This window comes from Ceraceosorus guamensis (genome assembly GCF_003144195.1).
Source record: "Ceraceosorus guamensis strain MCA 4658 unplaced genomic scaffold IE81scaffold_47, whole genome shotgun sequence".
Lineage (NCBI taxonomy): Eukaryota > Fungi > Basidiomycota > Exobasidiomycetes > Ceraceosorales > Ceraceosoraceae > Ceraceosorus > Ceraceosorus guamensis.
Window position 1 is genome coordinate 31,211 of NW_020290042.1, and position 23,002 is coordinate 54,212.

Below are 23,002 nucleotides of genomic sequence, written 5' to 3' on the forward strand. Positions count from 1 at the left end.
TGAAGCAGACAAGAAACTTGCACGTTTTGGCGCGGGCGATCGGCTTTGGACGTGAAGGTGGAATATGACACCTGAGACTTAGCCAAGACTCTCCCCTGAAAGCGAGTCGAATAGTTGGCAATTAAAGAGCTGAGATGTGCTTGCGATTACTAAGCGCACCACAAAAGCAAGAAGAGATATGCGATTGCTTTGAAGAGGTGAGCTGGATCTATACAAACAAATGTGGACGCTAGCCTGGAAGAGATACAATGGTGTTCGCTTGGACACTGTCGGGAAGACAAAAGCCAGCAAGAGTCTGTCTGCATGATCACAGCTGAGCTCGGTGTGATACGCTTCATTTGGGTAAGAGACTCTAGGACATGAGCTGCTGTCGCTCCCGTTGACACTTGGCGACCAGAGCAGCCATGGGCAGGAAGAATTCTTCCGCAATCGACTGCATGTACCACTCGTGCTGCGAGTCGTGTTGAGCGACAAGATTGTGAGCGACTTCATGGGCCACGGAGCTTGCTGTGCTGATGAGCGCCACCGTAAGGTTGTTATTCTTCACCTGTTCGTCGTGCCAAGCCAGGTAGTAGCGAAGATTGAAGAAAAGATGACCGCCCCGATTGAACGCTACCGCAGGGCCAACTACGTCGCAGAAGACGCTGATAGCGCGAGGGTCAATGCCAAAGACATCCACGGCAACCGGCTTGAGGACTCGTGTGATGAAGCGTTTGAGTGCTGCTCCATTACGATCCATAGTCTGTCGTGGATCCAGCTCTGGAGAAAGGTATACCGAAGTTTCTGCAACGTGACCAACGAGCTTGAGATTCGCACCCGTCGTTTGATCGCAGTAAGTTTGCTCTGCTTCTTTGACCTGCGTTGATTGTCGTTCCGCTTCGATGCTCTGTGCATTTTCGGGTCGTGAGGCGTGAATGGCCTGCATAACGCTTTTGCGAATATCGGCCAAGCCAGAGGGTTGTTCTGCGTTCCCACTTCGCCCACCAGTGCCGAGAGGTAAGCTGCCTCCAACTCCAGACTGACCCTGACTGGATCGTCCAGCGGCGGCTATCAGTGAGTCGAAAGCACCGGGTAGACTTGGCCCGGGATCAATACTCGAGGTACCAGCTGCAAGAGAAGAGGGACCATCACGCTGTCGAGTGGTCGAGAGCCTGCTGCGCCAATTTGAGAGTATGCCACCGCCACCCGGCGTCTTCGTATCGGCAAACCCTGACTTCTCGTCTAGACCATCAATCTCTTTGGAACCACTCAATTCTCGTCCGATTTTTGAACCAGGTCCCGTCTTGGGATAGGCATGCTTGGTCATCTCGGAAGCGGCGCGTTCCAAGTGATCGTCCCTGAGAGATCGTAAGAGGCTATCCACGTATTGGGGGTCCGCGTCAGGAAAGCGTGCGAGTACTTGACGCTGCCACTCAGCAAATTGAGCATCGCTGATAGGTGGTGGCTCCTTGGAACGCTCGATAGCTTCCAGCTCTGCGCGTTTACGCTCTTCGCGCGCCATAGCTTCGCGCTGGTCGCGTTGTGCTGCCTTGTGCTGAGCAATGATTTTGTCGACGTGGAAGCCACGTCGCTTGAGGGTCATGAGGCTTGCAGAAAGTAAAATGTGGTACAGCGGCACCATCTGAGCACCGCGCCTCCTGTTGATGATGTTGCGGGTGATGTGCTCAGCGACTTCGTATAGATCAGGATCATTGACCAGATACAAGATCAATTTGCCACCCAGCAAGCCGCCCGTCGAGCTTGCCAGGGCAGTGCAGGCCGTCGCCCTGCTACTACTGATACCATGAAAGCGAAGCATTCGGGTGGAGCTCAAAGCGGGGACTTCAACCACCTCGAAGTTTGTCTCCTTCTTCAGCCATTCAACGTCTCGATGAATGTCTGACTTTGCAAGCTGCTGCTCAAAGAAGAAGAGGGGCGTGCGCTCAAGGATACGCTGACGGACTGCTTTGGTGGTAGGCGTATTGATCTGCGGGCGACCTTCGGTTCGCCACTTCTGTTCAATGAGCGAGCTCAGAGCAGGAGAACCCAGCCGAGTGTAAAGTTCTTGCAAGCTGAAGGAGCGCGAAAAGCAAGCGTGAGCAGCAAGCGAGCCTGGGAAGCATCCAAAGCACACTTACGCGTCTTCCATGGGTGCGCAGTAGACCATAGACCCGAACAGCAAGTATGACGTCGGATCGTCATTGACCACGATCTCGCTGGCAGCCTTCAGATGGACTAGAGAGCCCAACTCGTCGAGATCATCTACATCCTCGTCTGCAACCTTCTCGTCATCAGCCTTGGCTGTGCTCTCCACTCGCTTCGTAGCGAGCAAGAAGGGCGAGGCGCGCATCTCAGCACGAAGTTGCTGGCTGATCTGATTCCAGCTAGCTGCGATAGACCGAAGTATTCCCAGGTAGGCATCTTCGCCTGCGGCGAAAAAGCGGGCAGGTTGTCGCACAGCTCGAGCAGCTATCTCCTGCACGGTCGGTTGGGCGGTGACACCACATGCTCGGAGGAAAGGGACTGTCTCTGGCCCAAAGTCTATGTAGGAGAAGACGTCGGCCCACAGTGGCTCACTGCCGCTGCTAGGGTCGGCGACCGATGCAAAGTAGCAGTCCGAAGGCGCTTGCAGCGAAATATCTGGAGAGGCCTTGGCTTTCTCTTCGTGCGCAGCAACGCGAGTCTTGGTCTTAAGTATTGGGATGAATGGCGTGCTCTTCAAAGTCGCAAGTTGCGCACCAGAGAGCTCGCTCGTCCCGGCCAAGTACTCGAAGATACGCTTCGCGCGAGGTATTGTAGTCGTAATAGGCGGGTGTTGTTGCAAGGCTCGAAGGATTTTAGCGCCCGTAGGATGCTCACGCAAGCCCAGTTTGGCAATGTCCCTCTTTGCTAATTTCTGCTCGTCAACGATCGCCAGGCCCAGGTGGAGGCTGCCAGAGGCTTTGAAAACTTCATTTGGACCCAGCAGGACGGGAGTCCGCTCTTCACCTTGAAGCGCTGGAACAAATGCGAAGCCGGCCATGCTGTCCCTAGAGTAGATGGGCGCGTACACGAGCTCAAAGTGCTTGAAAAAGTAGGCAAGCGCCTTCTCTCGACGTTCGATATCGTCACTTGTCTTCGATGCTAACTCTAGGAGCTGCTCAGGCGGAGGGAATTTGAGCAGCCCCAGATTGAAGGCGAACTTGGCCTCCTCGGAAGTGGCTCGCCATGACTTGCCAGGCCAGTCGAGCGTTGGTAGACCCAAGGCTATTAGCTCTTCAAGCGGCTCGTAAAGCTGAGAGGCAGTTCGTCTCGGTCCCTGCGTCTCGCCTTTCTTAGGTGCTTCGCGAAACATGGGCGTCTTTCTGAGCCGGTCCAACTCTAGCTTGGAGAGCGAATCTCGATTTGTTGCGAGGTACGCCAGCAATTGTGTGACGTCCCAGGCACCGGCTCCAACGAGTCTGTCAAATACGAGTTGCAGCTGCACGTGACGTCTGCGCACAAGACACGAGCAGCATGAAGTCAGACTGAAGAAAATTGAGTGCCATAATTCTAGACCTCACCTGACGCCAAGAGCCTGCAAAAGTTTTTCCGTGTTTCCCTTGACCGGTGTCGACGGAAGTGCGACAGTGGGCAGATCTGGAAAGAGCACGACTGAAGATCACGGGTTAAGTCGACGCGGGTCAGCATGTGTGTGTGCAAATCACGCACTTGTGTCAGCAACTCTTACCTTGCGGCATGTAAGCGTCAGCAGGCTTGGACATGCCCTTCGCAGTCGGAATGCATGTGACGTTCGAAAGCACTTCCGTGACTTCTTTCTGCAACGACGAGGAAATTTGACCCCAAGCACGAGCCAAGATGCCCAGCACACGCTCCGCAAATTCTGGTGAAAGCTGCAAGTTGGTGGACTCATCAGAGGTGGATGAGCTGGAACTACTTCGCACCAAATACCGAAGCCAGACAGCATGGTTAAGCTCCTTCCAGCCGAAGACTCGCAGTAGTTCCTGCGTACTGAGCTCCTTGGACACCTCATAGGCCAGACAAGAGGGCGGGCAACTCATTTCTGGTGGGATCCTCTGAGGATTCAGCCAGTGTTCCACAGCATTTAAGGGCTGTGCCTTCTCTTGCGCCTTCTCGGTAGCTGGGCACGACACAATGGCAGCATCGAGGAATCGTTGTTGCAAAGAGCTGTCGAACGATGGGTGAGCGGCTACTCTGAGCCACCATTTTAGAGCAGCAACCTGCGAAGGGCGACCACAGTGTCAATTGAGTTCACGACACTAGGCCCAGGATTGGTCCACTCACCATTTCTGGAGGCGAGAGAGCACGATTGCTGAGCTCACCGAAGACGTCGTCGATGGTAATGTCGCGTGCCAGGCCACGAGTCTTGACAGCAAGCATGAAGACGTCTGCCTTCTCAATATGCGCAGGAGGGATGACTGCTAGATCCTTGACAAACTCTGCAAGTTCAGCATTTGGAAATCTGATCTGCGCAGAAGGCTTGACTCCTCTAGTCGAAGCAAGGGTGAGGGTGTTTTGCCTTGCTGCTGCGAAAAAGTTTGTCTCCAGAACCGTGGAAACTCTTGCAGCCGGTGTAGAGGGTTTGAATGTTAGGTATCGCATGGTGTGCAATGCCTTGTCCAAGGCGCGCGCCGCGTCAGAATTGTCATCCTTGGGTCGCTTGTTGCCCACTTGATAGTCCCAAAATGTGGCAATGCGCGCAAGCTCGGCTTCGTAGGTAGCTCGCGTGAGATAGCCGCACATCGCCAGCAGCTCATTGTTCCAGATGGCACAATAGCGATCTATGAAGTCGATCGCTTCCCTTTCGACCGTAGGAATGAATCTTGCAGCGAGGTTGCCTGCAAAGCCGCTCGACTGAGACGTCTTGAAGCCGATAAAGACGTATCCCTGCTCTTCCAAGCTTGGTAGGACACCTTTGAAAACTTCTCGGAGACCTCTTCTTGTCCTGTTGACTTCTGCACTCTCTTCGGCGCCTGCAACCGGCTCGGCCAAGGCGCCTTTCAGACTGGCGTCATGCTCTTCCAGACTCTGCTTGATGATGCTGACCTTCGTTTCACGAGGCGGAGGCTTTTTGGTGGACCGCTCAATCTCCTTCGAAAACGCCTTGTCAGCGGTGACTGTGATTGTAGCAGTTGCAACACTGATATGTATTGAGGCTTCGACAAGCTCGGTGGCGGAGCGAGCGGCAGCAGCAGCTGCATCGGCAGCTTTAGCTTTCTCCAGCGCCTGCTGAGCTTGCTCTGCAGCTAGTGCTTCGGCGGCACTAGCCTCCGCCGCTTTCGCCTTGGCAGTGCTGCGTCCGAACATGCCGCCTAGTAACGCCCCAAAGCCACCACTCGAAGTGCCTGACGACTTAGTAAAAGCATTGGCAAGACTTGCCTTGATGCTGGCGAGTCCTTGCTCTTCTTTGACAAGCCTCAAGATCGCTTGGCTGACCTTGACGTCCAGCTGCAGGCCGGTAGCATCCAGACGCGTAGCGCGCATCATCCTCTGCGGGCTGGTAGCGTTGAGATGCGAGGGCATCGCGAGCGGTTGAGCTTTGCTAAGCTGCTTTGACAGCAGTGCGAGTGGCACATCATCCCAGTAAAGATCGAGATTGCGTACCCGCGTCGTAAATGTCAAGCTGGTGGCCAAGAAGCGAGTCAAATCAAGCACCGAGTCGGCCAAGGGCGCTGGCTCGCGCAGAGGCAGATAGAAACTCGTCCAAGGCTTGCCCTCGGCCGTCATCTCGACTGTAGGAGCTTTGGCACGACGCGTGAAGAGTGAGTCTGTCCGCCAGAAGAAGCCCATCAAGTCGGCACCTGAGGCCACCAGCGGCTCTTCGGACACGCTGAAGAGACTGTAGAAGCCCACACCAAATGCACCGATCTTAGACTCGTCCGGGTTTCCTTCAGCGATGCGCTGAGATAGCGACGGATAGATGTCAGTCGTGCTAGATCGCCGGGCATGCCGGACCTCACCTCATCTCACCTTTAGTCTGGTCCAGTCCTGGTCATTGAAAACCGCTCCGTCATTCTTAAAGACCCAGTTGCGAAGTGTTGCAGTGAAGTCTGGCGACTTCGGCTTCGCGGCGGTCCTCGTTTCCGCAACGCTCAAAGGATCACCTGCACTTAAAGGAGTCGTGGCAGCATCGCGCTCGTCACAGTGCTTAGCGCTTTCAAAGCGCAACTCGCAGGTTGTGGCGCCTGCATCATCAGCATTCTGAATCAGCTCTCGGAAGATGGTGAACTCGGCTGCATATCGTGCGAGAATCTGAATCAGGGATGAGAAACGCAGGAGAAATGGCACGCTAAGCCCACCGTTCAGCGCATGTCCGAGCCTATCAGCTCTCACCTTGTCAATGAGAGCCTAGTTGTAAACATAGGGATGTGGGAGGTCAATTACGATGTTCCGGCACCAAGTGCATACATGCTCAAAGTTTCAACATGCTCACCCTCTGGTTGACCGTCACTGCCTCATCTTCACCACTCTCTAGCAGCGCCCTCCTCGCTGCCTCATTCATCGTGCCTTGCTGCCTGTCCAAGTAAGTACTGATGCCCTCTGTAATCAATATTACTCAATCCTGCCTCTTGAGCCCACCCTAGCAGCCCTAAAGCATACCGCTATCCAAGGAACGCAGCACTCTGGTGCACTTTGCGTGCGTAGCTGGAGGTCAAATGCGTGTGTGGCGATGTATCGCAAAGGGAGGTGATGGTGATCAAAGGCTGTGGCGGTGGTATTCGGCAATCACCCCGCATGTGTCTCCCTCCTGGTGTCAACCAACACTTACAGCAGATGTGCGCTGCTCGCTTTGGTGCGTGCATGGCTGACCACGCATCCGTGCACTCATTCACCATCACGAATCATATGCATGCTCCAAGACTTGGGCGCGAGCCAATTCACGATTGTGATTTCAATCTTGTATCTTGAATACAAGTCGGAAGTTGAGAGCGGACCGCTTACGCCATCTCCGACACGTGACTGTCTCATTTTGCCGCGGCTCTACTTTTGGGCCTCGGCTCCTCTCTATGCGTCTATTGTGTATATGGCGGTCTTCTACAAGCTGCATGCAAGACATATGGGCCCTCATCACACGCATACGTACCCCTACAGCAGTCATCGAGTCGTAGTCACGAGTCAAGGCTAGTCAGTGAGTATATCCGCCCGCCCTTTCCGTGGCTTTCTTGTTACGCAGGACGCTTGCGAGATGTGCAAACGTGGTGCTTATGCATGCAGGAACCACCACGCACGAAGGGCTGCTGGCTTCGAGTGGCTGTGAGATACAGTAGGTGGCTGCGAAAACGGAGACGCAGAGGTGATCCCAACTGTTTTTTTTTTGCTTTTTCCATCGTGCCTCTTCTACATATAAGAGCTAGTGTCCAATTATTCTCGTTCGTCGCTCTGCCTTCAACACCACCTCATCACACTGCTTCGCACCTCCCTTTGCAGAACTTCGTCCAGTGTCTTTGCTGCTTCACTCCCTGCCCGTACAACTCAGTATGACTGGCGCTCATCCCAAGAACGACCAAGGTGCGGTCCATGGCCAGACCACTGAGCCAGCCCCCAAAGTAGGCTCGACCTCCAAAGCTGCTCCCACGGCGCGCGAGCGCCTCGCATCTTTGGCTTCCCATCTGCTACCTCAGGGCCAGACTGAGTTCGACTATGTCATCGTGAGTGCAGCGCGGCCACTGGCAGCCGGCTTAGCGCCTCACATATCCATCTTACATCATTCTGACGCACTGCCTTCACTTCAATCTCATCTCTCCGATGCAGGTCGGCGGCGGGTGAGGTAGTCAGGTGTCCCTGCGTTCCACCCTCTGTCTGACTTTAGGCTGACCAGTTCATTCCGTTCATCCTGTGCAGTACCGCTGGCGCTGTTCTAGCCAATAGGCTCACACAAGACAGCGGTGCGACAGTAGCCGTGATAGAAGGAGGACCTAGTGATGTCGGTCTTGACGTGTGAGTGCATGAATAAAGTGCAAGGAGCTCTTCAGCGCCTTAGAGTGCAGGTGGGCTCTGGCTAAATGCTGTCGTCTCCTTGCCTCAGCGTGTTGGATCTCTCTCGCTGGCTAGAGCTGCTCGGCTCTGAGCTGGATTACGACTACCCAACGACGGAGCAGCCAAGGGGCAACTCGCACATCAGGCACAGTCGTGCCCGTGTCTTGGGCGGTTGGTGAGTTCCGCTTCCCTTCAAATTGTTGGGCGAGAGGCGTCGCTCATGCGCCCGCAGAAATTGTCTCCTAGCTCGAGCCACAACACGCTCATCAGCTTCCGGCCATTCAACGAGGATCTGGATCTTTGGGCAAAGGAGTTTGGTTGCCCTTCTTGGGACAGCAAGACAATACAGCCTTATGGAGATCGCCTGAAGCTCAATACGCTACCTGTCGCTCATCAACAAAGGAACAATGTTGTGCGCGACTGGGTTTCCGCAGCAAGCTCAGCGACAGGCGCGCCGGTCATCGACGATTTCAACGCCCAAATCGTTCACAAGGGTGGCTTCTCTTCCGGAGTGGGCTTCTTCAACATCTCATACGATCCTCATAACGGCCACAGGAGCAGCGCATCGACCGCCTACCTTCACCCAATCATGCCCCACAGCCCGCAGAGACGCAACAACCTGCACCTCTTCCTCGAGACTTGGGCTAGAAATCTAGTCTGGGACGAGCACGATTCTCTGCGGGCTCGGGGGGTTGCGGTACGTACCAAGTACGGCCTCGAGAAGACCATCACTGCAAGGCGCGAGGTCGTACTGGCAGCCGGCGCTATCGACACTCCACGCTTGCTTTTGCTCAGCGGCGTCGGGCCCAAAGCAGAGCTCGAAAAAGTTGGGGTGCCAGTCCACCACGATCTCCCGGGAGTCGGGGAAAATCTAGTGGATCACCCTGAAAGCATCTGGATGGCGGAGACGCGGCACACTCCGCCAGAGACAGTCATGAGCTCCGATGCGGGTCTCTTTTTGAGGATCTTCCCTTCGTCGGCTGAGCCATGGAAGGCTATGGAGCAGGAGATGAGCAAAATCCCTGACCTCATGTTTCACGTAAGTTTGCACAAATTCGGCCGTCGCCAGCAATTAGCATCCTCATGATGCCTTTCCCACCAACGACAGATATATCAAGTGCCCTTTGCCGACAACACAGAACGCATGGGGTGAGTCCTCTGGCCAGATTTGGTGACCGATCTATGATCGAGCTGACTTGGCAGTGCCTGGATCGCATCATCAGCTACGAGCGTCCAAAGAATGCGATCTGCATGACGCCCAACATCCCACGTTCTCAGGCCAAAGGAAAGCTGAGCTTAGCTTCCAACAATCCTGCCGAGAAACCGCTGTTGAACTTCCGGTACTTTGAAGATGCTAATGATTACGACGCAAAGGTCCTTGTTCAGGGAATTCATCTGGCACGTAAGATCGCAAAGAGTGCGCCCTTCTCTCAACACATCGTCAAGGAAGTGGCACCTGGACCTAACGTACAGACTGATGAGGAGATTAGCGAGTACGCACGACGCGCAGCACATACCGTGTACCACCCAGCAGGTAAGATCCGCGTGGTAGGCCTGTGGCAGTTGGGTTGCGGCGCTCACACCTGAGCCCATCCCGCAGGAACCTGTCGGATGGGCACGCCATCCACGACCGACCCACTCGTAGTCGTCAACGAGGCTGATCTGAGAGTGGTAGGCTTGAAAGGCTTGCGTGTATGCGACGCCAGCCTCATGCCTTTGTTGCCCACGGTCAACCCGATGATAACAGTGCTCATGATGGCAGAACGAGCCTCCGACCTTATCAACAACGACGCTTGGCTTGAAGGGTACCGAAAGACTACCTGGTAGGAACGATGTGCATTGCAGTTGACTGTATGTAGGGTAGAAGCTGTCTAATGTCACTCAGAATTTGGACTAGAGAAGTGTGATAAGCACTGCGGAGGAGCAGTCGGATTTTGCGAGTACTAGGCAAGACATGCGAGGAAAGATGAGTGCTAGCGCCACGATTTAAGGAAAGAGCTGCGCTGATTTCCACGGATGTGGGAGTCGTTGGCTCAAACGTCCCTAAATTAGGTCGGGTTGAACGCCTATTGCTGACTCCATTTCGAGCAGACTGCCCTGCACCAAGCCAACGCCGCCCGTCAGCAGCACGATTCCGTGGGCATTTTGTCTCCAGCTTTCGCGATCAACAGTGGAGATCCATAGTCGAAGAAGGGATACACGTTGCTCAAGGACGAATCGCCAATAACGGAACAATTCGTACCAGCCCCACATTGGGGTGTATGCGCGCAAAGTCTCCTCAGCAAGACGGACGACTTGAGTTGACATCAAGTATGCCAAGTTGTAGGGATTCAACAGGTGATTGCGCAATGCCTCTGCGGAACACCGTTCAAGCTCTTCACGTACAGCACGGCATGCCGATGCTACGTGCTGATCGAGCTGTCGGCGATGAATCCTGAACGGCGCACCTGCGCCGTGACCCTGCAAAGGCTGGCTCAATTGCGCCAGTATGTCTTCAATATGGCGCTCAGCGTCGATGGCTGCAGCGCGTACGGCGCGCACGGCATCTGACCCGTACAAGGTGGTGTTGAGTTCGGGTGGCACAAGTCTCAGGCCGATCTGCGAGGACCTGCCTGCTTCTGCTAGGTCGTACAAACGTGGAAAATCGTTCCGTGCTCTTCTCAGCGCAGCTTGCAGAGCAGTTTCTGCCTGTCCAGTCGTTTGGTCAGACTCTGGCACTGTTTGTGGCGCGAGGGATGGACCGGCAAGGGATCCAGAGTACCTGGCAGCTCCTCTCACGCTGGACCTCAATTCTTCATCCCTGGAAGCTTCCGATGGCAAATTCGACTGTTGACCTGGAGAGCGGAAAGAGACTCTTCTCCTGTCGGCATAGACCCTCTCACCGGATTGTCTGCCAGAACTTGTCAATGCTGAGCGACGTCGGTCCGTGCGAGGAGCAGGGAGGAGAATATGGGTGCCGGCGGGCGGGGAAGATCGCGTGACTGCAGTCATCGTTCTGGTGGACTCTTCGGGCGCAAAGCCCCACTCAGTGCCGACGATGTCCCGACTTGCATCTTGCGCTTGCACCGCGGAGGTGCGCGTCATGGGAAAGGATAGCCGCGACCGTGTCGAGGATGGAACGACGCCCTCCCTTGACGCTTCTCGTCGCTCTTCGTTGCGCGATCGCACACGATCTATGACGGCACGAAGACCACCTTCACCTCCAGTAGCACTTCGAATTCTCGGAGATGGTGATCTAGACCGAGTGAACCAGTTCGTCGTCGCCCTCCACAGGTTCGGCAAATTCCTTCGCTCGGGTCTTGAGGTGTGCTCTGCTCGAAATTCGGAATCGGAAGACGCTCCTCTAGGGTCAGAAGTGCTGCGGTACCTTGCCCCTCTACTTGAAGTCGTGGCTACTTCTTGGTCGGCTTGCTCTGAGCCTAAAGAATTCGTTGGAGCTTGAACAAGGTGGGGCACTTCCGTGCTCATTGCAACGCCGTCCGCCATGCTGTTGTCCGCCTGAGGCTGGCTTCTCCATGATACTTGCGTTTGGGTCACGCCTGCCACTTCATCTAGGCTGGTGAGCGTCGCGCTAGAAAATGAAGAGAAGAGGTTGTCCGCTGGTACAGAGGTAAGGGTGCGAGCTCTAGCTGCTCGAGGACTGCCGGTGTCGGCGGTGGCAGGCTGCATAGGCGTGGCATACGTGTACGCCCTTTGTCGATAGCTGGGCGGACGGTGGACGTCGCCTCTGGTCAGCACTTACTCTGCTGAATTCTCGAAGAGCCAGCTAGCCTCAACTCACTCATGCACTTGGGGTGCGAATTGCCTTTCACCCAGAGCTGGGACGGCATCAGTGCTAGTATTCTGGATTGCCATGGAAGAACTGTCGGCTTGGCCGAGGACAAGGTCTTCCGGAAGCAAAAGCTGCTGTAGGTGAGAAATGGCGGAATCCAGATCCGGGAAAAGTCCGTGCTGAATAGGTACCTGCGGGGGGAGCGAGAGCTGCTGCGTTCGAGTACTCTCTGAAGGCGCCAATGCAGCAAGACTGCTATGTTCCACGGCAGCGACGGCCTCCGCAGGCACCCTTCCTTCCACGCGAGAACCTGGCTCGGGCTGGGAGCTGGACTCGCCCATCAGGGACGAATTTGGCGGTCTTTCAGACACCGGCGACAAGTGCGCGCCCTCAAGAGGAGCGAGGTCATTCAGGAGTCCACGCAGATCTGCGCTCTGAGATGCTAGGCTTGGCGTCGCCGCGGGTGCATCAGTTGATCCGTGCGGCAGCGATGGTTGCTGTAGCGTAGTTTCAACTGCTTCGCTGTCCAACCAGGGTAGCCAAGAGTCGACGTCAGGGATATCAAAGCTGTGAAGAAGGTCACTGAAAGACCGATAGGGGTGCGGGCTAAGCCCGATGGCGATTGCGCCTCCGGCCTGCTGGTGCGTGAGCGAGTCGGCGGCGGTCGTAACTTGCTCTTGGACTGGCCGAGAGCTGGACTCCGATTCTTCAACCAAACCCGGGCTCGTCGACTTTCGCGAGTGTGGAGCGCTTGCCTGGATTTCAGCAGATTCCGAAAAGGAAGATGGATGAGGCTGAGTAGACATCTGAAGTTGGAAGTGCGTCAGCACACAGAAAACCTGCACGAACGGGGAATGAGCCTCTTCTCACTTACAGAGGAATGGAAGGGAAAGGTAAGGAGAGGAGACTGGTCTGTGCGAACGTCAATGGGTAGATGATGGCGCAACAAAACAAGGGCAACCTCAACAGGAAGTTGAAGAGGCGACGACGAGGCGAGTGACAATAGGTCAACTCCAATCTTCAAAGATGTGAAGCAGCAATAGAAGCAGATGTGAAAGGGGACTGAGCGACCAGCGCAAAAGAAAAATATGCAAAGAAGTCGGAGGTGAACGCGATCGAAGTAGCAGAGGAAAGGAGGTGATGAAGCAGAAGGAAAGACGAAAAGAAGACGTGGCAAACTATATCATGCTTCGGCAAATCAAGCAGAGTCATCGACCGTCAAGTAGGCGTTGTGTCATGCAAGGGACCCGCAACTTGCCCGTTGTTTCATAAACAACGGTCCATAGTCCACATCCAAATTGCTGCTCTGATGTTCGCGCAGTCAAGCGTTACCCTCGCTAGACCCGTTGAGCCGTGAATGCCGACTTTCCGTTGGCTCCACAAGCGAACAATAAGAGACATCGACGAGCAGCACGAGTCAAGCACCGCTAGCACCTCCAAGCCATTTTCGCACAGGCGGACAACCCGGCGGCCGATCTCGCCCAAGCCAAGCCGATCGATGCAATTTTGGAACAGGCAAAATGAGATTCCGCTCAGAGAGCAATGTATGTGTTCAGATGATGAGATGGCGAGAGATGTGATGCGCGGTACAAATGTGCGTCAGAGAGGGATAAGCGGCCAATGTCAAGTACTTTGTGTGTTTGGACCTTCAGAAGTCCCTGTCAATGCTTGAGCGGACGGCTCATCGCTAGCAGTCACCGGCACATTGGCTGCGACTTGATCATTCGGCAACAATGCGGATAGTCTCGAGTAAAAGGCATCTTGTTCCTCCCAAAGCTTGATGCAGTCACTTGTGAGGCCCTGAATCAAACGGTGATGATTGATTCGAAAGCCTTCAAACCTTTCAAGTTGCTGATAGACCTTACCGTGTAAGATGCGCATCTCCTCACAAAGAACATTCGCGTCGCGAAACAAGCCGCTCTGAATAGATAGGCTGCCTGACCAAACAAAGTACTCGTTCCAGAACGCCGACCGCCGTCCGGCAGATTGCAGACGAACTTGCCGTAGGTCCTCACAAAGTTCCACGATGGCGGATTGAGTTGAGGGTACCACGGGCTCCGTCACCACTTGTGGCGCTGTGCTGGCCTTTTGCAAGCCGCTGCCTGAGCCTCCCTTCAGAGCTTGGGGGCTTTCACCTGCCACGGACACTGGCATCCATCTCAGTGCTCTCGCGTGCGACGACGACGGTGGGGCATCGTTGCCGATTTCTGATGATTGCGATGACTCGGACCGTTCAGCCCGAGGCCGCTTCGCCTTGTTTTTGCCCTTGCCCTTGCACTTGCCAGCTGATGCTGCTGGTCCCCCTGCGGAAGGACTCGACGTCGCAATCGCCAGAGACGCAAGGCGACGTGTGCGTCCCGACGCGCTTTTTGAGGGGTTGGAGAGCGGCCCACCTGGGATCGGGACGCCATGTGCAGACGGCAACGTGTTACTCGGATCGCACGGCGGATGTGGCAGCGGTGCAGCTTGAGCTGCTGCAATTGCCAAGTGCGTCAAAGATGTACCTTCGGGAACAGAGCCTATCGTCTTCTTCGGCGCGTTGGTAGATGATTTAGCCCCTGGAGGCCAGAGCAAAGTCGATGGGGCGATAGTCGGAGCCATGGTCGAGCTCATTGATGGCTGCTGGGGTTGAGTGACCTGAGAAGAAGTTGGTTCGTCGATGCGCAAGTCGTCCAACTGCGCAGGCGGTACTGATCGCTGCACACCTTGCGCAAAGGTAGCTGTGGCATTTGGCATTCCTGTCAGACCCGGTCGGCTGGCTGAATAGAGAGACGAGACAGAAGGACGGAGGACCGATGGTGGTGAAGGGAGATGCACGGACGACATTATCTCGGAGGACTGAGACCTCTGTCGAGATTCAGGCGAAGAGCTGTCTCTCATCACGAGTCTTGGCTGCGCTCCAGTATTTTGAATGGCAGCTATTGGGAGGAGAGACTTGGTGATCGTCTCGGGACGCAGCGGTGGCAGCACATTCTGCTGATGATTCTGTGGCATTCTACTCGGAATAGAAGGGTGTGCGGTAGCAGGCGGCTGTTGTGACCACCTCGAAGAGTGTGACGGATTCCAAGGCTGTGGCAGATTGGAAGGCTGAGACGCTCTTCGCGAGTCTATGGGCGGCAGCTGGTGAAGCTGATTTGTCGAGGAGCCTAGTGGCAACTGTGAGACAGAAGGCAACGGGGCCCCAAGTCCTTGTGCCGGCAATCCCAGCGCGGGACCGGTAATTCGTGCGTGTGGAAGTGAAGCCTGGACAGAGCTTGACGGTCCCATTCCTCTGATACCTTGGCTTGTACTACCGTGATCTAAATATTGATTGTCGCCACCCGCAGTCCCTTGGGCCGACGCGCTAGGCTGTTTCGACACCCTTCGAGGGATCATCGAGGGTCGAGGAGACGGCGTGAGTCGAGGTGATGGCGCCAGTGGGGGAGACGGCGTAAGACCAGCGGACACCGGAATCGGCGCAGAGCATGGATCTTCCGGCCGAAGGTGGGTCGGTTGCATGAGCTGCCAATGTGAGCTTGGGTCTGCCGGTAGAAGAGCATGCTGCTCAAACCACGGTCGAGGCGCTGTGGGTCGCATGTACGGATTGTGTCCGCGCGAAGGCCCGGCCTGAGTAGTCTGCGTGGTTTGTGTGAACAGTCCACTGACAGTCGTGGCTCTCTCCACCCGGGTCGGCGTTGCAGGGACCAAGCCTTGTGCGTCCGTATGTCTCCGTCGACTAGGGGTGCCGGGCATCTCGTTGAGTGGAGCACTGCATTCGAAGGGGGGAAGAATGATCAGCTCTATGATAAGCTCTTTGACTCATTGACCATCTCGGCAATCACGTTGATGAGCTCGGCTGATGCCGGGTAGCTTGTGCAAGCACCGAAAGTGCTTCTGCCTCCTTCTGACCTGTTTGACCTGGTTGCTGACGCTGATCAGAATTGGACGACATACTGTCTGCTCGCACCTGCGTCGACTTGGAGGCAAAGGTCGGCGACTATGCGCACTTCGTAAGATTGACTTGAAGGTGGCAAATGGATTGCGAAGAAACTGAACAGCTAAGAAGTTTGACCCCGGCGGATGCGGGCGAAAGGCCAAGGAGCAGAAGGAGAAAGTGTCCAGTGCGGCCGGCGCAGTGCTCGTGTTTGGAGCTAGTGAGGAGGATGTGTTTGGGAGATTGAATCCAGTTCGATACGCACTCCCAGATGACGAGCTCTCCACAAGTTACTGAATGAACGTCAATGTAGAGGTTGGGTACAATGAAACGAATGAAGGGCAAAGTACGAGCGTCCAGCGCAGGAGAATCGTGAAGTGTAGGATGTTGGGAGAGCAGAGTAGGAGAACATACATCTTGAACTTGAACTTTCCCAAGTCCCACGGCAAGCCCGAGGGACAAGTGCTCCGCGCCTATCCAGAGCCTTGCGCAGGCCATGACTAACCTTCTATTCCGCCTGGCACCTAGACGCACAAGCCGAGGCGAGGCGAGCAATCCTCGATCTTGGCGGCGAGCAGCTCATGACAGCGAATTGTGAGTGCTGAGCACATGCAAGTTGATCGTTGACAACGGCCACACCACGGCCAAACAGCCATCGGCTTGATTGCATCCAGAATCACCTTGCATCGGACGCAGTTGCTTGCTTCGAACGCTTTCGCCTTGCCGCTTGAAATGACGCATTCAAGTTGTTGCTTCTGTCTGATTCGCTAGCGTCTTGTATGCAAACACCACAGAGCAATATTCGTGCTTGACGAATTGTTAGCAACATGCTCGTGTTGAACAGCGGTAATCGGCTCTGCTCACTGAGGATCCTTGACGTCCACACAATAGACCTCGTCGGTGCGGGACTTTCCATCTTTAGAATCACGCTTTAATTCAAGATTGTGATGCTTCTACACCGTTCGTCATGACAAGAACAGGTGACACTTTTTGACGGGTCACGTGGCAACTCCAAAACAGCCCCTGCTTGCCCGCCATGATTTTCGACGCCACGGGGGCGCCAACACCTCTTCAAGACACACAACACTTTCGCCTGCAGTCCGTCGCGCGTACAAAATTCGAGAGGACGGAACAAGCTGCCCCTTCTTGGGGCAGCTTTGAAGATCATCACATTTCCCACAGCATCGTGGGAGCCCTGCACCAACAAGCCTCGAACGGCCATCAAGACGCCACACGAGAAAGTCAAGAAGGGAAAGAGGGAAAGAGAAACAAAGAGAAGCGGTAAGGGGTAAGAGGATAGCAGTGTAAGAATAGTCGTGGACGAGTATCAAGATACGGCGCTAGTGGGCGGAGTTACTGAGATAACCAGAGAATCCTCGAGAGTGGTACATCGCACAGTGTGCGCATAGAAGTACAAGTTTTAGACTAGCCGAGTGGTGGTTTCAAAGTCCGAAGGAGACGTGCACGCAGACTGCGAGGTGTGACTTTTGAGCGTCCTAATCGCACATGACCCACAAGCGAGTTTTTTTTCAGGGACCATACGCCGTGAAGGGCGTGGCTTGACCGGGCGAGCCCGCACCAACGGCCATCTGCCCCATTGCATGCTGCTGCTGCTGCTGCGCTTGTGGCTGTTGCTGCTGCATCTGCGGCATCAGCGATTGAGCGCTGCCAGGTCGTGAGATAGGCGATCCTTGGTGTTGAGCTGCAGCGACAGCAGCAGCATGGTGCTGCTGGGGCGAACCATGATGGCTCAAGGCAGGACTGCCTCGCTGGCTGCCGTTCTGCTGACCTGGTCCACCAGCGCCCGACGACTGTGATGAAGAACGTTGAAATTGCTGCTGTGGCGCTTGCGGCATCTGTCCTGGCTGTGTCTTGCCTCCCTGTCGCGAAGGTGAGAGTCCGCCATTGGAAATGTGCGGCGGCTGCATGCGACCCTGCGGCAATTTGAGCTGCATGTTGCCGCTCTGAGCCAGAGCGGCTTTCATTGCTAAGATCTGTTGCTGCTGCTGCTGCATTTGCTGAGGCGTGAGTCCAATTCCGTTGCCCAGGTTGTTGGCGTGCAGCTGAGCTTGAGTAGCTGCCGCGTGCTGCAGCGCCGCGATCGTCGCAGGATTGTACTGCTGCATGTTCGCATTGTTGACGGCGGATTGTTGGAGCTGATGTTGCTGCTGCTGCTGGGGTTGCTGGTGATGTTGCTGCTGCTGCTGCTGCAGGCGCAGCTGCTGCTGTAGCTGTTGTAGCTGTTGTAGCTGCTGCAGCTGCTGCTGAGCCGTCACACCCTGGCTGGGATTCTGAAAGACAGCATTCGCTGCCGTCTGCGGGGACTGCTTGTTCGACCCTGACATTGGGACAGGGGAAGAGGATTGATGCCGGTTTTGATTTTGTACCGCGGTGAGGTGTGCTTGTATTTGCGCTTCGCTGAAGCCACCATTCATCATGAACGGCGAGCTTGGCATGCCTGCATTGCCGCCACCTTGTGCAAAACTCTGAGCTGCGCGCTGAGGCATGGCACCATGCTGCTGGCCGGCTTGTTGCGTCTGCATTGGTGCAGCGCCCATTTGGAACTGCTGAACACCTTGCTGAGGTACCTGAGGTGAGCCCTCCAAGGATGACTGCGGACTCGCATTGCTGAAGGACTGCGACAAGGGGTGAGGTTGAGCGGAGCCATTTGCGCCCGTCCTCTGTCGTGCCATCTGTGACCCCTGCTGAACTATTGGCAGGCCCATGCCCGCGGCAGCAGCGGCAGCGGCTCTTTGAGACTCCAAAGCGCGCTGCTCAAAGGCACGTTGCACTGCGGCTTGTTGATACGCCTGCTGAGCGGAAAGAGCGGCGAGCGGTCCAGCAACGTCAGGATGAATACGTTGAGCGGACGCTGCATTCAACTGTTGAGCATGTTGCTGTTGCTGTTGCAATTGTTGCATCTGCTGCATCTGCAAGTGCTGCTGAATGTTTGCCTGTAGTTGTTGTTGCACTTGCGCATTCATCTGCATGGGCTGACCAGGGATGGAGTTTGGAACGCTTGTTACATTCTGGGCGACCTGACTGGCAGCGGCGTTGACAGAAGCGTGTGGCATTGGGACCTGCTGCTGCTGCGGCTGCTGCTGCGGCACAATCTGAGCCTGAGCCGTTTGAAAGGGGTGTTGCTGAGCAGAACTCGCCGAAAGAGCTTGTTGTTCCGTATGCCGCGGTGCGGGTGTCGGGATCGCCATGCCCAGCAGAGGAGGCGGCGAGGTAGTTGCAGCCGCTTGTGCTTGCATGATGTTGTTCAGGTCCGTGGACAACTTGAGTAGGTCCGCTTCCTCCAGCAAACTCATGCGGAAGCGGACGAAGCGTTGGTCGAAGTCGTCCAGAACAGCCTCGTCGTCATCTTCCATGCCTCCCAAGCCTGCCAGTCCCACTCCGGCCCACCTCCCAGCCTCGTCGTCGTAGCGCCAACGCTCCAGAGCACGCGTCCACCGGTCTGCAGCATGGTGGTCATCGGAAGCCGAATGGTCATCGTCGTCATCAGTTTCGGCCTCTCCCGCAACGTCCTTGCCATCCGCTTCCTTGCTAAGATCGTCGAGATCGAATTCCTCCACCTCGGTCGCTTGGGTGCTTACTTCTCCATGCGACTTTGCGCTCGATGACGAGTGAGATGCAGTGCTGGAAGCGTCGGAATGCTGCGAGCTGGGTACAGCTGCAGCTTGCGCAAATGGACCTGTGGCACGCGTCGCCGCGTGGTCCTGACTGGAAAGGAGCACGGGTCGCACAGCCGGGGCAAATGCGAATGGTCCCGAGAGGCGCTCGGCTCCTGACGTCACAGCCTTTCGGGGATTGGAAGCTGTAGTGCCGACAGCGGTTTGGCGCGTCTGGGTCGGAGAAGCTCCTAGCAACCTCTGCTGCGACCGTGCAGATTCGAATTGCGCCGGCGAGGAAGTCTCGCTATTGCTCGGCCAATTGCGTAGACTGGCGGGGACAGCACTCGATGTAGGAAGTCGCCGATCCAGAAAGGTTCGGCCTCCACGACCCACTCGTCTTCGAAACGAGGGCGGCCTCCCTGCTCTGGGCGAGCCGGCAGCGTCTGACGCTGCCAATTCTGCGGGACCGGAAGGAGAGGGCGCCTGATGAAAGGGAGAGAGAAAATTGTGTTGCTGAAAAAAATTCTGCTGCTGCGCGGAGTGATCGTGCCCAGTGTCTGCTTGAATGGGCCGAAACGCTCTGAGACTTGAAGGCGCTGGAACGGGTTGGAAAGCAGCATCTGTTCCTTCTTCCCAGCCAAGATCGGCTTCGCTTTTGCGCAGGCACTCTCTCTCGATGTATGCTTGCACAGCCTGCACACGCTCCAAGATCGCCGAGCCAAGGCCCGGGGCAGGTGCGGGTGCAGCTGAGCCTGAAGCGCCCCCGCCAGAAGTGACCGACGTACCATCTTCGCTTGGCCTAGGCCTGCGATTCGGGATTCGTATTGTACCAACAGAACCTTCTGTGGGAACTTGCTCCGCTTTGCGCTTCTTTCGCGCAGAAGAGGCAGATGCGGCACCTGCGACGCCGTGGGCTGTGTCCTCGCGCCGTTCGCCGACGATGAGTTCTTCATCTTCAGCACCGCCTTGTGGACCAGTGAGGTTCCAGGTCCGTTTGACTTCGAGTAAGTCGCGCGAAGCATCCCAACAAGCCCGGTCCTGGGCCAGACTGGCACGTTTGGTTTTCTCCCTCTGAGCAACCAGCGACAGCAGCTGAGTTGCGCTCTCCAGTTCGATACGAAGGCGCAAGAGTCTCTCCAAGTGCAGGGCATCTGTCTTTCTGGTCTTCCTCGGGATTTTGACGTCCCTTCTGCGGAAGCAGACGTATGGATCATTCTCGTTACTTTCGTCAAAATTGAGCACGGGTGCGATGGATTTTCCTTCCCGGTGTTCGCGACGCTGCTTCCACCAGGCATAGATGACTACAGCGAGGGGTTTGAGATCAGCAAGGTTGCGGTATGGGTTGTTGGGTGACCACAGAGTCTTCTCTCTCTGCGTCTGGTTGGCAACGGATGCTGAGCTCGATGCTCGGCGCTGCTGCTGCTCCCAGGGCAAGTCAGACAGCTCTGGCAACGCGAGCTTCGCCACGCTGGAAGTAGAGTCGAACCAAGTTTGCATATCTTGCAAAGACGGTAGAGTGTTGAGATTGAGATGAACGAATGGCACCCTCTCCGAAGTATAAGCTTCGAACACTGTGATGACCATTTCAAACTCGTCAGGCGTGATGACGCGCAGCTTGCCATCACCTCGAATGAGTGCAAAAGCTGCATCTTCACGACTGCGCTCTTTGCCTTTGCCCGTCGTCGTGCCATTTGCGCTCTGCTTCAAGGCTTTGGTGTCGCGAAGCTTGAGGGCTGCCGCTTCGGCCGCTGCTTTGTTGTGATTCTCGAGCCACTCATTGTCTTCTTCGTCTAAGCAGTACGAAGGCCCCCGAGTCGAGTCTTCGACAGTGTCGGAGAAGCGAACGTACGTGATAGGGTCTGAGTAGGCACCCGAGGGATACAGAGCGGAATACTCGGCTGGTGATAGTATTGCCTTGGTTTTGGGGGTGGGAATGTGATAAGACTTCTTGCTGCTTTCACCATTGGCAGAGTCATTGGCGAGCTGCGTCGAGGATAAAGCAGCTTGAAGATGATGTTCCTGGAATAGATACATTGAAAAGATGAAAGTGAGCATATAGTCAGGGTTCGCGAACGATGCACACGCGCAAATTGCACACGCGCACATTGGTTGCAGGCGCGTGCAAACCATCGACTCGAAGCGCTCCTCTGCCAACGCGTCACCCGCATTCGTCTGGCCTGCATGAGGCGCGACGATTCGACGTGCATGGCGCGCGTGACGTTGCACGCGCACGCGCGCGATCAGACACGAGATGCACTCACAGTGACTTCGTTGGCATCCACGCCGAGATGCTTGTCGCGGTCGTCGTGGCCTTCAAACTCAGGCTCGCCGCCATTGGAGCCACTGAGGGCGACTGCAGCGGAAGCGGCTTGCTCAGTGCCTAGAGAACCTTTTTGGACGCACAACTACGTTGCGGGGACAAATCGGGCGTCAAGGGAAGAAGAGGCGAAGGCGATGTCAGCAGCCAGTGTGATTGGAAGAGATATTGCAAGCGAAATGTGAATTGTGACAATCTCTGCGAAAGCTGAGTCGTAGACTCAAAAAGCAGGGAGAGAGAGCGGAAGCATTGCTTCCCAAGGCGGGAAACAGATGGGTGGGCGCGTAAAGCAGAGCGCACTGCGAGCTAGCGAGGCGCGCGTCGCTGCGCCCTTGCGAGCACGCCAACAAGACATCCCGCAGAGGATGCACCTTGCCGACGCCGAGCTATCTGTTTGGGCTTCCCAATCAAGGAAATGCGAGAAACGAATCACAACGAGCTTGGGGCAGAGAGGAGGCGCGCGGAAAAGGGCGCGTACCCGGCCGACAGACGGGAAATGAGGAGGGGGGGGGGATGCCCGACGCCTGCCGAGACTGAGACTTTTTCGGGAGTGGACTCGTCTGCAAACTCACGCGGCTCTTGAGGTTAAGCTTGAGCAGGCGATTCCTTCGCGACGCCATAGCCAAGAGGAACTTTGACGACGTGACGTTGCCTTGGACGTCACGTAGCGATGAGTCGCTGTCAAGGCCCCAACGACGGCAGCGGTGGCGAAGTGGGGTAGGCTATCGTCGTTGCTTGCTCTCGTCATAAGGTCCTCTTGTGGAGATATGCTTTGGCGTGGCAAATGGTGAAAATTGGAGGGGATCTTGGGAGGGGAATGGCAAAAAACGCTGCTTTGGGGGGTGTCGCTTCACCTCACGCTCCTGGGTGCGGTCGCATCCATCCGCGAGCTCAGCCCGTCTGGCATATGTGCAGCAGCAGCAGCCCGCCCGCCGCCTCCCTAGCTCAAATTAAGCGCTTCATTCTTGCTGCATGCTGCTGCTGCTGCTGCTGATCGATGCGTCAGCCTCTCACCCTTTGCCAGCAAGCAGCAGCAAGAATTCAGCATTCGCTATATGGCCGGGGTGCAAGCGCGCGGTGCACGAACCAGTCACCTGGCACGGCCAAGCGCAGCAGGCAGCTCAGCAGCAGCTGTGAGTCGCGCGCACGCCGCACCCGTCTGCCGCGGCCCACCGCATCCGCGTGCACCAGCGCTGCAGCAGCAGCATCAGCACGCGCGGTGAGACGCAGCATCTGACGCATCAATGATCGTGAATGGCGCAAAATTTGTCACTGCTTTTACGCCCGTTTTTATTTTGGAGCTCTCAGCTTGATCGCACGTGACAAGACTTCCACGTGGCTTTACACGCCGCTTCCACTTGCATGCGCGCGCTCGCCGTTGAGTAGTTGGAGTCTTGAGTTTTGAGTGACTCGAACACACGAAAACA

The 23,002-nt window shown here is 55.9% G+C and overlaps 6 protein-coding genes across 6 annotated transcripts; 1 reads left to right on the forward strand and 5 right to left on the reverse strand.

Moving 5' to 3' along the window:
* Positions 1 to 163: 163 nt before the first annotated feature.
* Positions 164 to 6,694, reverse strand: IE81DRAFT_367653 (hypothetical protein). Its single transcript, XM_025517096.1, has 8 exons — positions 6,413 to 6,694; positions 6,313 to 6,327; positions 5,950 to 6,231; positions 4,264 to 5,880; positions 3,689 to 4,199; positions 3,522 to 3,612; positions 2,118 to 3,452; positions 164 to 2,051 (listed from the first exon to the last, which is right to left on the reverse strand). Exons 1-8 carry the CDS (start codon positions 6,479 to 6,481, stop codon positions 353 to 355), a joined length of 5,619 nt encoding a protein of 1,872 aa, XP_025368342.1. The 5' UTR covers positions 6,482 to 6,694; the 3' UTR covers positions 164 to 352.
* A 615-nt stretch (positions 6,695 to 7,309) lies between these two features.
* Positions 7,310 to 9,850, forward strand: IE81DRAFT_324796 (alcohol oxidase). The gene is made up of 8 exons (XM_025514327.1): positions 7,310 to 7,628; positions 7,732 to 7,742; positions 7,822 to 7,917; positions 8,006 to 8,131; positions 8,203 to 8,995; positions 9,065 to 9,105; positions 9,180 to 9,490; positions 9,557 to 9,850. The coding sequence occupies exons 1-8, from the start codon at positions 7,458 to 7,460 to the stop codon at positions 9,781 to 9,783; spliced, it is 1,776 nt and encodes a 591-aa protein (XP_025368343.1). The 5' UTR covers positions 7,310 to 7,457; the 3' UTR covers positions 9,784 to 9,850.
* On the reverse strand, positions 9,772 to 11,797 carry IE81DRAFT_183925 (hypothetical protein). Its single transcript, XM_025510726.1, has one exon. The coding sequence runs from the start codon at positions 11,623 to 11,625 to the stop codon at positions 10,000 to 10,002; it is 1,626 nt and encodes a 541-aa protein (XP_025368344.1). The 5' UTR covers positions 11,626 to 11,797; the 3' UTR covers positions 9,772 to 9,999.
* Positions 11,798 to 13,145: 1,348 nt separating this feature from the next.
* IE81DRAFT_183895 (hypothetical protein) lies at positions 13,146 to 15,798 on the reverse strand. Its single transcript, XM_025510725.1, has 2 exons — positions 15,550 to 15,798; positions 13,146 to 15,476 (listed from the first exon to the last, which is right to left on the reverse strand). Exons 1-2 carry the CDS (start codon positions 15,657 to 15,659, stop codon positions 13,352 to 13,354), a joined length of 2,235 nt encoding a protein of 744 aa, XP_025368345.1. The 5' UTR covers positions 15,660 to 15,798; the 3' UTR covers positions 13,146 to 13,351.
* IE81DRAFT_184026 (hypothetical protein) lies at positions 15,641 to 16,327 on the reverse strand. The gene has a single exon (XM_025510727.1). It carries the CDS (start codon positions 16,137 to 16,139, stop codon positions 15,705 to 15,707), a length of 435 nt encoding a protein of 144 aa, XP_025368346.1. The 5' UTR covers positions 16,140 to 16,327; the 3' UTR covers positions 15,641 to 15,704.
* A 365-nt stretch (positions 16,328 to 16,692) lies between these two features.
* On the reverse strand, positions 16,693 to 22,441 carry IE81DRAFT_324799 (hypothetical protein). The gene is made up of 3 exons (XM_025514328.1): positions 22,148 to 22,441; positions 21,520 to 21,663; positions 16,693 to 21,277 (listed from the first exon to the last, which is right to left on the reverse strand). The coding sequence occupies exons 1-3, from the start codon at positions 22,193 to 22,195 to the stop codon at positions 17,171 to 17,173; spliced, it is 4,299 nt and encodes a 1,432-aa protein (XP_025368347.1). The 5' UTR covers positions 22,196 to 22,441; the 3' UTR covers positions 16,693 to 17,170.
* Positions 22,442 to 23,002: the final 561 nt, after the last annotated feature.

Bases quoted from the DNA above. Each gene is read 5' to 3' on its own strand.
- IE81DRAFT_324796 (XM_025514327.1), top strand. From the start codon at position 7,458: ATGACTGGCGCTCATCCCAAGAACGACCAAGGTGCGGTCCATGGCCAG. The intron at 7,918-8,005 runs GTGAGTGCATGA...TCCTTGCCTCAG, and splicing joins AGTGATGTCGGTCTTGACGT to CGTGTTGGATCTCTCTCGCT. The intron at 8,132-8,202 runs GTGAGTTCCGCT...ATTGTCTCCTAG, and splicing joins GCCCGTGTCTTGGGCGGTTG to CTCGAGCCACAACACGCTCA.
- IE81DRAFT_367653 (XM_025517096.1), bottom strand. From the start codon at position 6,481: ATGAATGAGGCAGCGAGGAGGGCGCTGCTAGAGAGTGGTGAAGATGAG. The intron at 5,881-5,949 runs GTGAGATGAGGT...TCGCTATCTCAG, and splicing joins AGGACTGGACCAGACTAAAG to CGCATCGCTGAAGGAAACCC. The intron at 3,613-3,688 runs GTAAGAGTTGCT...CGTGATCTTCAG, and splicing joins TGACGCTTACATGCCGCAAG to TCGTGCTCTTTCCAGATCTG.
- IE81DRAFT_183895 (XM_025510725.1), bottom strand. From the start codon at position 15,659: ATGTCGTCCAATTCTGATCAGCGTCAGCAACCAGGTCAAACAGGTCAG. The intron at 15,477-15,549 runs GTGATTGCCGAG...CTTCGAATGCAG, and splicing joins CATCAGCCGAGCTCATCAAC to TGCTCCACTCAACGAGATGC.
- IE81DRAFT_184026 (XM_025510727.1), bottom strand. From the start codon at position 16,139: ATGGCCTGCGCAAGGCTCTGGATAGGCGCGGAGCACTTGTCCCTCGGG.
- IE81DRAFT_324799 (XM_025514328.1), bottom strand. From the start codon at position 22,195: ATGGCGTCGCGAAGGAATCGCCTGCTCAAGCTTAACCTCAAGAGCCGC. The intron at 21,664-22,147 runs GTGAGTTTGCAG...CCCGCAACGTAG, and splicing joins AGCTTAACCTCAAGAGCCGC to TTGTGCGTCCAAAAAGGTTC. The intron at 21,278-21,519 runs GTGAGTGCATCT...TATCTATTCCAG, and splicing joins TGGATGCCAACGAAGTCACT to GAACATCATCTTCAAGCTGC.
- IE81DRAFT_183925 (XM_025510726.1), bottom strand. From the start codon at position 11,625: ATGCAGCCTGCCACCGCCGACACCGGCAGTCCTCGAGCAGCTAGAGCT.